Source organism: Micropterus salmoides, unplaced genomic scaffold, assembly GCF_014851395.1.
Source record: "Micropterus salmoides isolate LMB-PRFRI ecotype aquatic unplaced genomic scaffold, ASM1485139v1 Ms_hic_scaffold_5, whole genome shotgun sequence".
NCBI classification, from domain to species: Eukaryota; Metazoa; Chordata; class Actinopteri; order Centrarchiformes; family Centrarchidae; genus Micropterus; species Micropterus salmoides.
This window is the reverse complement of record NW_024044237.1, coordinates 10,080,944-10,092,893: the sequence shown is the minus strand read 5'-3', so window position 1 is coordinate 10,092,893 and position 11,950 is coordinate 10,080,944. Positions and strand designations below refer to the sequence as shown.

The 11,950-nt window shown below is 42.4% G+C and overlaps 1 protein-coding gene across 1 annotated transcript in view; it reads left to right on the top strand.

Annotated features, from left to right (window-relative positions):
* The first annotated feature begins 30 nt into the window (after window positions 1-30).
* The window catches only part of nrg2b (neuregulin 2b), a 59,894-nt gene continuing 47,974 nt past the window's right edge, over window positions 31-11,950 (top strand). The window contains exon 1 of the mRNA XM_038699499.1: window positions 31-1,373. Within this exon, the coding sequence (XP_038555427.1) occupies window positions 962-1,373 (412 nt within the window). The 5' untranslated portion in view covers window positions 31-961. The remainder of the gene's footprint in view (window positions 1,374-11,950) is intronic.

Below are 11,950 nucleotides of genomic sequence, written 5' to 3'. Positions count from 1 at the left end.
TTGCACTGGAGATCCACAGTGGGCGCCGTGCAGAGCTTGGCTCCAGACGCACTCTGTGCTGTGTGTCTGTGCACTGCGTGCGTGATTTAGGTTTAACACAGTCGACCGGTATGGTCACATGCTGGTTTGGTCTGTGGCGCTGTACCGGTGGGTGCCCAGGTCGTTAGGGTGTTTGCGCAGGACGTGGCGAGCCGACGCCAGTGACCGGGCAGGTGATGTTTGCTCACGTAAGCCGCTCGCGTTTGATGAGGGGCGCAGGGGACGCGGCTGGAGAGTGCGCGCTACTGTTGCATCGCCTCACCGGATAACCCTTGCTATCTCATCCTGTCCGTCTGTTCCTCCCCGGTTTTGTGTGTCTCTTTTTTATGTTGCTTAGCCACAAACGGATTTGCAGGAAAGGGACTCTTTTGACGATCGAAATAAGTGGATAAAGGAGCCGACCTTGCGTGTGCGTGTGCGTGGGGTGCGTATCGTTTCTTGTGATTCCCCTGTACGCGCAAGCTGCTTTTTTCCTTCCAGAGAGGCAATGCGCCCACCCATGCGATGCTAGCCTATTAGCTGGTGAGAGAGAGAGAGAGAGAGAGAGAGAGAGAGAGAGAGAGAGAAAGAGAGCGTGAGAGGTTTCAGCCCTGGATTCGAGAGGAGGCTAATTTACGAGTCTTGTTTTGCCTTTCAGGAATAGGGGCGATAAGAGGGGGAGGGTGGTTGGTGAAGGAGAATGCAGCAATCACATTTTTAAGCATGCAGAAGCGGGCCGTTTCCGGTTCCTAGGCTGGTGTGTCCCCCCATCCGAGGCCAGCAGCCGTATGGGGAAAGCAGCGGCAGACACAGATGGCATGGACACTTCCACAAGGTCTGCCGCTCTGCCCTGCCTGCTCTGCCGGAGCCCGTTCGCCGCCGTCTCTCTCTTCCAGCTTGCTCCGCCGCCCAGCAGCACTGCAGCACAGCACAGGCTGACGGCATGAGGCTTGATCCAGTGCATTTCTCCATGCTGGTCATCGGGGTCTCCTTCGCCTGTTACGCCCCGAGTCTCAACTCCCTTCAGGATCAGGCGTACCGATCAGCCGTGGTCATCGAGGGCGAGGTGCGCTCCTTCCCGGAGAACGTCTCCTCCCGGGAGCCCTACAGTGTGAATGTCAAAGTGCTGGACGTGTGGCCCGTCAACAGCGGCGGCCTCGAGAGGGAGCAGCTCGTGACCGTCGGGGACTTCGGTTCCGAGGCCCCGTGCACCACGGTGGAGAAGGACCACAGATATATCTTTTTCATGGACCCGACCGCCGAGCCCTTGGTATTCAAAGCATCGTACGCCCCTGTGGACGCCAGCGAGCCGGAGCTGAAGAAGGATGTGGAGAGAGTGTTGTGCGAGGACTGCGGTAAGTTTAAGGCTTTCCCGTTATACCTGCCATACACTCACACCGCACTATAAGGGCCACTGAAGCTGCCATGGTGATGTAAGGAGACAGTCACCGCTCTCTGGCTGCGCGTGCGCGTGTGTAGTCTATACAATGTGTCAGCGTGTGTACACACGTGCATGCGCGCAAGTCGATTGACACTTCCATCCTCCATAACCCGGTCACCCATAATGAAATGAGAAGCGTGGCTGGGAACGCGTGTGTGCGTGTGTGTGTGTGTGTGAGAGAGAGAGAGAGAGAGAGAGAGCGATAGAGGGACGTAGTTAAAACAGCAGGTTCCACCTGGTGATTAGACACGCGCTGATGATCAGTGGGTACTGAAACTTCCAGCAAGATAAGCAACATCACATCATTACAGGAAGTCGCCTGCATGTGGAGTCTTAAGGTGCAGCTCCTGTGTGTGTCAGAGAGAGAGAGATAGATAGGCAGAACATGTGATGGGAATCAGGGACAGCAACCTTGTCTTGAGGCGACCTCCTTTCCAAACTTTGTAGTTGCAGCCTGTACTGGGCTTCATGTTAGATAAGTTGCTGTTCTAAGTTCAGAAATCGTGCCAAAAGCCTGACAGTCAGTGTTGACTGCAGTAACAGTGGGTGGTGGTCATCTCTCAACTTGTTGTAAGTTTCCACCATGGACATCTGAAAGTGTGCTCCTGGTTTCAGGAGAAACTCTATTTAAGTTATTGTCACCTGTTATGACTTCTATAAATGAACAGTCTGAACACAGCACAAGAAAAAACTTAGACTATAGTCCAAAGATGAGGTTGTAATCTTTCAATTTTTTTCCTCACATTTCCTGCCTTGGTTTCTCTCCAACAGGGAGGAAAGAAGCCGTGAATTGATCCCTGTTCTTACCAAAAGTCTTTCAGAATCAGGGTCAGCTTCTCAGCTCAAACAACATGTGAACTGGCCTCTTACAAAATGTGATTTATGTCTATTGTATATTAATCTGGTAGTTGCAAAGGCTTTCAGGTCTTTTACCTTTAGATATTTCCTAAAAGACAAGGCTGACTTTTTGGCAAATTATTGCTATGATCCACTCCACCTGTGTTTTCAGTATTTAAAATGTTACACTGCTTTTGGAATGATGTAACTACAATTTGTACCATTTACTACTGTTAAAACATCTGCTTGTCATGTGGTAAACCTGAGTGTAGAAGTAAACTGACAGGAAGTACCATTTTCCCCTGCTGCACAAAAGAGAGCGGAATAAGATCTTAACTATTCAAGTGTCACACATTTCTCCAATACCAGCTTTAGGAGCACCACTGTAAACCTTCTGGGGTTCATCATCTTTGTTAGGTGAATGTGAGGACGAAATCTTTGAAACAATGTGATTATGCGGAAACTCATCTTTAAGTTCTTCCAATCCAGAATCATTGTAATTTCCATGCAAACTGCCAGTGTCTATAAAGCGTTAAACGCTAATAGGAAGTCACTCCGATGTCTTAATAAAGGGTTCATCCGGCATCTGAGATAACAACGTGATGTTCTATTTTTACCTCCCTGACATGCTAAAATTATCAAGTCATTTATTTATGACAGTGCTGTTTGCAATCAGGCTTCAGTCTAAAACACATTTTCCAGGCAGGAATAAGCTCAAGAGAGGAGATACCCACTCATGGACTGATTCACCCCACACACATGCACACACACACACACACACACTCACACCACAAGTATGTCATGAGGTTAAAGGGACACCTTAACCAAAAATATATAATTTCTTTTAACAATTGTTAGCACTTAGCCGCATCATTGAACATAAAAATGTTTGTACTCCATATCTTCAGACAATTCTGCAGGGTGAATTGGGTTTTGAGTTGTTATGAGTTGGAACCCAGTTTAACAACAGGAAAACAATATTCAATCATGTCTCACTTTGCAGTACAGATTTAGTTTCATGTGTCTACACCTATGCTCAGTGCATCTCAAACACATAAACCTTCAGTGAAGTATTACAAAATGATCGTCCTCTGCAAAATGCAACTGCTGTGTCAGCCAGGACTCCCCCTCATTCATTGCTCACTCACAGGCTACACTGACACTTTTCATTGGGTTGATCCATGTCAGGGTAGCCGGTGAATGAGCTACGGCCGAGCAAGAGTCCTGGCCAGTGATCAGGCTGCAGATCTGCACAAGAGCATACTGTGGAAGAGTTTAATTTGAGACAGAAGTAACTGCAGCTTAAAGATGGATTGGGCTAAGGTCAGCAGACACACACCCTGAGCCTAGCCAATCCCAAACAAAGTCTAAACACAGCCAGCCAATCACAGCCAAACTGTTGGAAAAGCCCACTTCTGTACACACCCCTACCAATTTCTTTCAACACACTTAAATTATGGTGGTGCTTTTAGCTACAATATATGTTTAATTTTGCAGTAGGCCTATTATTGTAATTACTGTAAAAAGCTGCGCTTGGGTTGTAATGAGCACACAAGTTCATAGCTGAGACTAGCTGAGAATTTTAATGACAATTTTATGGTTTGTGTTAAAATTGTAATCTGTAATTCAACAACATGTTATTTTAATTGTCAAATTGTGTTACCAGTGGGTGGAGGTACACCTGTCCCCTCTCACCCAGCAAAAGAAAGTGTTTGGTGTAAAATGCCGGGAAAATGAATTCTGAGAGATAGAAGATGTAGCTCTACATTTCCTTAATGAACGAGAGTACTGCAGCTGTTGTGAACTGGCACATTTACTTACCAGGAACAGAGCTTAAAAATCCTGTCAGACTTTATTCCGTCATGACAGTACACACTCTACCCTCTGGCATATATATCAAAACCCTAAATACAAGCGAGCATTCACCGCGGCAGCACCAGAGTGCCAAACATAAAGAGGATAGTGCATCACAGTAGCCTAAAATACAGCATTACCATTTATGGTGTTTACTGTGGTAAAACATCACTACTGCTTTACTTGCATGTTTACATTTGTCAGCTTTACCGTATTGTAAAAGTGTCTTCAATCAGTCATATAAAACTGTATAAAAAGAACACAAGCTTAGCAATTAAAGATACATTTTTTAGCTTGCTTGCTACATTTCTGGACTACCAGCACCTGTTGGATGGAAATTTAGAGACCTAGTTCTGGGCTACATGAATATGTAGAAGCCTCATGGTGTCAGCTTGAAATTGGTTAAAATAATTACCAAATCTGTTTGAAACAACTGGTTATTAGGTTTCTGACTTTCTACCAGTGAATGTTGCCATTCACTGCAAGCTACAGTTCTGCAAAGTTGGAAGCACAGACCCCTCGCTGGGAGAGAAATTATGAGACTGTAAATCTTTTGGAACTATAAAAGATAGCAGAGCCATCTTCCAAAAGCAGAGCCAATGTTGATTAAATGGCAAGAGCAGTCAGGTTTCTCTCTTACTGTTTATGTTATTGAGCCTGCCATAGCTAATCTAATAAACCACCCCAACCCCACACCTCTGACCAAAACACAAAATGCCGCTTGATGAGGCAAAACTGCAGACTGGACTCTGTAGAACTGGCTGCAACACCTGATGTGAAAGAATGGAGTACAAACTTTATTCATATAGAAATCAACGCTACAGGAGTGTACTTAATAGGGAATCTTTGTTTTGTCCTGAACAACGGAAACCACATGTATGTCTCCACCGAGCTCAACTGGCCATCACTGTCGTTCCCACTACGGCTCACACTCCCCTCTTAAAAGCACAAAGCCAATCCTATCTTAAGTCCCAGGCGGTCTAAAGCGTAATGTAGGTCTTCTCTGATCATTGCTGTTGGCATGCCTTTTGAGATACATTGACAGTTCCTTCCTAAAATAGCTTTAGCTGATGCCCAAACATGCTCCTGTCACTGATGCTGTATCTAGTGCTGCATACCTCAACTCTCATGCCCTCACCCTCTCTCTCCCCCTCTTTCTGTCTCCCTCCTCATGGTGTAGCTGACTGTAGCTGGAGTGCGTGGTTCAGCTTATGCCTGCCCTCCTGTCAGTCAGCCACACAGAGGAGGAGAGAAGGGGTGTTGGGTCTTTAGCTTTGAGATTACAATTAGATGCCGCCATAATGCATACTGTATAACTTCATAGCCAGCGCCCTTTTCTCCCTAATTGAGAGTCAGAGCACTAAATTCAGGCATTTTGTATTGTACATAAAATGAATTTACTGCTATTCTGTTGTAATACTGTAGTGTCAACTTTTTCTAGGTTATAAATCACCATGCGTTAGTGCCACTTTAACAGCATTAAAGGAATAATTCATCATTTTGGGAAAAAATCTTTTTAGATTTTTAGTTAGATGATAGATATCAATCATCTGTCTGTGTGTCAAGTATGGAATTGGAGTAAGCCTAACCATGTTAGACGGTTAGTTAAAAAATATGCCAGGCTAGGCTAACCGCGTTGTGACTTCAGCTCTGTACTTACTGTAACACACAAACATAAAAGTGGTATCGATCTTCTCATCTCACTCTCAGAAAGAAAGTGAATAAGCGTATTCGCTCTAATGTATTGGAAGCATTCCTTTAAAATGAGCATTTGGACCAAGCCATCTATGTGACATGGATCTCAGAACACTCACAGCTCTCAAATGATCACCCAAATTGACGGTTATGATTTTGAAAAGGAAAAGAAGCACATCTAAATGTGTGTGTGTGTGTGTGTGTGTGTGTGTGTGTGTGTGTGTGTGTGTGCATGCAAAATGTGTATAATTATGTATAAGTGCTATTGAATGTGTCTACAAAGTGTAATTGCAGATTAGTGTGCATGTGACTTGTGTGCGTAGAAGACTGTGTTTGCATGTGTGTCTAACACCAGCACCTTATCAGCAGCAGCAGTATAATTATTCTGGGCCAACATGCACTGCTATATCTCAGCTCAGGCTCACATCAGTGTGTACAGCAGCTGGAGGGCAGAACCACTGTGGCATTGATCTCCAAATCCCAGAATTAGGAGATTTTTTTTGCTCTGGGGCAGCACGTCAAAACCATCCTTGCAACAGGAAACGTATCCAAGGCCACCCCCTTGAACAAGTCGTTACACCAATCCCAGTGAATTTAAGCGTTCATTATAGCTCTCTTTGGTGCTAACACCTTTAGGTCTGTAGTGAACAACTGTCTCTATTAGCCAATGATGTGTTTGTGGGTCCATAACAGAGTCTGAGGCTCTTCAGTGCACGTGCATCGCACACTGCTGTATGTACTGGATACTGTATACACTGCTCTGTGATTTTTTTAAATTAAGAGGCATTCCACATTAAGCCTTTAAAGGTGGCACATATTAACGTTCATACTGTACATTAATATGAGCGCACATACAGGCAGATTCACTGGACGAATCGGTGACTTGACGAGAGAGAGTGTGTGTGTGTGTGGGTTTGTGTTGTAAGAGGCCTCTCACATGTCAGTCTCATCCTTTCCCCTCTTTGTTGCGTTATCTGTGTCTATTTCAGACACCCTGTGTGTCTCTTTTTCTTCTGTTTGTCCCTCCTTCTGTCTTTCTCACTGTCCTTGTCTCAACAGAGCATTATACCTCTACAAACACACAAGCACACATACACACACACACATACATGCCAGTTAGCTGTTGCTGTTGCTGCTGTGCTGCAGATGCCCCAGTGTGCTGTCATTAGCAAGGAGATCTGGGGCTGCTATAAATTATGCACACTGAATAACAGAAGGCTGAGGATTTCTCCCCTCTGCTGCCTGCGTGTATATAAATGTGTGTCTGTGTGTGCGTGTAGCGAGAGGATGCATAGACCATGTTTTTGCTCATTTATGTTCTACTGACATTATACTGATCAACTTTGCTTGTCGACGTGTGTGTATTAGTGCACTTCTCTGTGTCTCAGCACTCTTACCCCTGCCTAACTCGTGTACATGTCCTTCAGTTATGCAGTGTGTGTGTGTGTGTGTGTGTGTCCTTGCTTGTGAATAATGTATTAGCACTTACCTTTTCCAGCAGTCAGCCTTAGTAGAAAACTCTGACACATGCCTTTTAAAGGGACCAGCCCAGTGCCACATGGCTCAGTTTGTGAATGAGGGAGGTGTTCTTGTAACCCCACTTACACACACAGAAACACACATGCAGATGTACTGCACACGCCACCCACACACTTATGCGGCTGCCGCTGCACACACCCTCCTCACTGCATCAGCAAAGTGCCGGTTTCAGACAGGATGGATTTGGCCGATGCTCCCTCTGTTTCTCTCTTCAGATTATTTCACCACAGAATTAGATTAGACATCAAACTCAAAATTGAACTATTAGAAATGTTTATGCCAAGAACATGTCAGTTGGTATTCCAGATAAAACATTTAAAAATGACAAGTTTGCTGCTGTTTTGAGAAATCTTAGGCGCTACTCTTTTCTTGGAAAGTCATTTAAATCTTTGGCATTCTTCTCCATAACTATTCCTGCTGTGCCTGACTCTAAGAGGTTGGCATGCAGTCAGCGAACGCCTGATATTCATGAAGTTGTAAAATGTCATTTTCAACTGTCACTCTGGGTAGGACTTCATGAGCAAGAAGTGTTCTTTCTCACATCCAAGCTGCTTTGGAGCAAGGCATTGAACTGATGAAATCCCAGGTGATGCTCAGTACAACACCGTGGCTGTTCTGGTCAACTTCCATATAAACCAGAGGAATAGTATTACTGAGGCAGAGAATGTAGAAACATTTCATGAGCAAGAAAAGGGTTAAAACATCCCTTTAGTTCTATATCAGGCTATCTTTGGCTCAGAAAGGTGGGCTATTTTTATCTCTCTTTGTTGTGATGATCTTTGATGGTGACAGGTGGAGTATGTTCATCCGTCTTCCAGATGTCCTCCTCTGCCTCTCTAGATGTTATCTTGAAACTATTATAGGCTTGTGGTAGATAATGTGTGAACTACATGTTCATTTTTACATCTTTTTATGCTTCTGTGTGAGCGTATCTTTGAATATACAGAAATAGTACATATTTGCTTTTGAGAAGTGGATCTTCATTTTCTTTTGAAGGAACATTCTGCTCATTAAATGAGAAGATGTTGGCAATACATTGTGTAATTCTAACTTATGAAACAATATTTTAGCTTCCCCCTGTCCCCCTGCTTTGCGATATTGAAGTTTTTTATTTGTGATTTGCTCAATTATGCTACAATTCCAACAACTCCCAGGATTGATTTTGCCTCATTTCTTTCTGTACCTGCAGGTGCATCACCATCATCTGCACTGAGAATACTGAATCTATCACAGTTAGTCAATAATAATTTGGGCAAAATAGCAACTTAAGAGGAAGTTAGGATAATATCTCTTAGCATAGAAAAGGTTTTGTTGCTATATATTAAATCAAATATTCTTGTTAAATGGTTGGCTTTGTAATACAAGAATATTGTGAACACATCTCCTCATTAACCTTCAGAAAGACAAATTATTTCTTAAAACATGGGAATGGTTTAAGTTTATATTTTGGATGAGTCCATATGAAGAAATAAACTATTTTATGTTATGTTGCATTTTCTTTGCTATTAATTTTTAGAAATGTTTAGCAGAGGTGAAGGCAAGCAAACACATCAGGATTAGGTTAGAAAACCACGTTATGTCAAATTAACCATATTTTCTGTACTTGAACAAGAACGGTAAAAGGCATGTACAAGAACTTGAACAGAAACAGTATTTTTATCAGAGATTATATTAAAAAAGTTAAATCATATTTCCAGTGTGTTTCACTCTGTTTTACTCAAATCATTTTTGGCTAATACAGTTATATGTATGGTACATGATTGTGCGCCTGTTATTATAGAGAATTCATTACAGAAAGTGATGGCAAAGAAAGATAATCACAGGGTGCATGTGAACATTTGTTCTGCTCTTTTCAGGGTTGTCCTTACTAGTGCTCCAGGATGTCAGTAGCTTTATTAACCTCATTTACTAAGGTCTGCTGTCTGTCTTCATTAGAGTCATCCATTTATCTACCATGTGTCACCTGGGTACCAGTGCATACATTTCATTTAAATGTAGGCATGGCCCTGGTTCAGTTTGACCTCATGGATCATCAGTATTTATATTATCTGTAATTATAATCATGTTGTAAAATAAGCCAGATGTGTCTAAGGCTGTGTTAGGAAAATTGGTGTGTGTATTTTAAACTAGACCTTGGCAAGACTTGTATATGAAAATACAGGATCTTAAATGCCATTATCCTTGTTTTATATCCCATAGATGCATAATGTAAGTGTTAACCAACTGGAAATGACGACACCCAATTTAAAAGTGAGCTACTAACTGTCTCTCGGGCAGCAGTAAATAAGCATTCAGACTCACTCATAATAAATATTTTTCCACTCTTGTCTCTTTGGTATGAAGTATCACAGGCTGACCAGCTGATAAAGGAGTATGCTGTGATCAGTTTACCGAGGTTACAATCCAGGGTTTTTGGGAAATCAACTTCAAACATAAAAAACTGGTTTCTCTCACTGCTATTTGGAGCTGACAAGATTCAAACTCGCCAAGTGCAGATTTAAACCTTGATAAACCTTTGTCAGTGCAGTGCAATTATTTTAGTGGATATGGAAATGCCAGTGGGACTTCAATCCACAGCAGTGCCAGTCAAACAAAAAGCCAAGAGACATATTTTACATGTAATTTAGTGACATACTAAACACCCACAGTACATTTACCTTCAGGTGACCCTCTTAAACAGCAGTTTGTTCTACTTACTATTTTGTATGTCCATGTAGTGAACAGTCTGTTCAACAACCCACACATTCAATGAACACAGTCAAAGAAGGTTAAATGTCTGGTGGAGTAACTAGATAGATGCAAAGCTGGCACACATGAACTTCACATAAACGAGCCATTCCTGAAATTACAATTTTGGCATTTCCTGCACAAGCTTCTTTCGAGCTTTGTTCTTTTTTCCTTTTCTCAAGCACTTGATATTGTTTTGTTTACATTATGGGGGAATACATCAACCTCAGCCCATACGTTTTTTAAAGAATTAGTTCCATAAGCTTACGTATTAGAGAACTTAAAGGGGGAATATGTAGTTTTCAGAGGCCACTATCAGTGTTGCTTTTAGACCAGGTGTGTGCTCATACGCTTGCTCAAACTCATGAGCAAGCATAATCCAATACACATAGACAGACCCATCGGGAGACAGCTGCACACAACATGTTGGAAATGTTACATTGAAATGTTACAGTAATATTTTTATCAGCTTGAGGTTGATCTAATCCATGCTATTTACATGAAAACATTACATTTATTGCATTTAGCCGAAGTGATACATTGTCGTTAGCTCGCCTTTCTCCTTTTCAGTAAGAAAGGTTACTATTTGATTATCTTTCACCAGAGGCTCAGCAATGTGAGCACAGCTAAATTTACTGGATGATTACGAAAACAGTTGAGTGAGCTGGACTGAATATTATAAATGAGATTTTTGCCACACTTAAGTAACTGAATGGGTCTCCCACTGTGTTGTTGTCATGTTATGTTGCATTATTGTATAATATGTGAGTGATGTAGATTACAGTGTCTGAGATGTTGGAAAAGCTACCTGAGTATCGTAAGACGACAATTAATATAGAGTGTTACGAAACAGTGGCAGATCCGATTGCTGGCTGCCCCTGCCTTGCATCACCAAAGGCTAGTATAAACAAATACCTCCACATTTGCTTTTTACCGTTAAGTCCTTTCTTGCAGGCTAAAATCAACACTTTGACATAACATCGGTGGTACACAGGATAGTAATATGGATCGTGTTAGCTGGTGAAGTAATGTGGAAAGCCATACATCTGTAGTATTTTGCACCAGAAAATGTTAGCAACTGCTCTGCGTTAACTGGCGAGCTAACGTTATCTAACTTGAGCCAACTAAACCACAACATCACAATATATTTCACATGCTTTGCTTTAATGTTAGTTTACCTGTCCAATAAGATGAAAGCCAACTCTGTGTCGGTTTTTTACATTTATTCATTTAGCTGATGTTTTTATCCAGAGCGACTTAAAATTGCTACATATATGAGGTCGCACACGTCTGGAGCAACTAGGGGTTAAGTGTTTTCCTCAGGAACAAATTGGTGGACCAGTGGGAATTGAAGCCAGGTCTCTCAGACTAAAGGAATGTGTCTTATCCACTGCTCCATCACCACCCAAGGTTTAGTTTAAAAACAAAGCGGAGGTCTCTCAGTGACTCTAGCCTTTCTGTTCTGATGTTGACTGTGTTTTCATCTGACATCGATCTGATTTTTGTTTGGCCTGATGGGCTTCAGCACATAAAACTTTGTTGCTGTTTTTTATCCTTATGTGGAGTGTGTGTTGGAGTCTTTGTTGAGCTGGGAGACGGTTGGATCTCTGTATGCGCGCTACTCTACTGGATTCCTTCACATAAAAAGCAAAAGAGTGGCTGTTCCAAGCAACAGAGAAAAAAGGCATGGTTACAGCCCGTTGACAAATAGACAGTAAAAAGTGATTTATTGATAAATGATTTCATTGAATAACTACATATAGTCCCTTTAAGAAATTAATCTAAAATATTGACTACAAGGGACTTCCAGCCCAGGAGAACATTTCGCTTGTTGGCAAT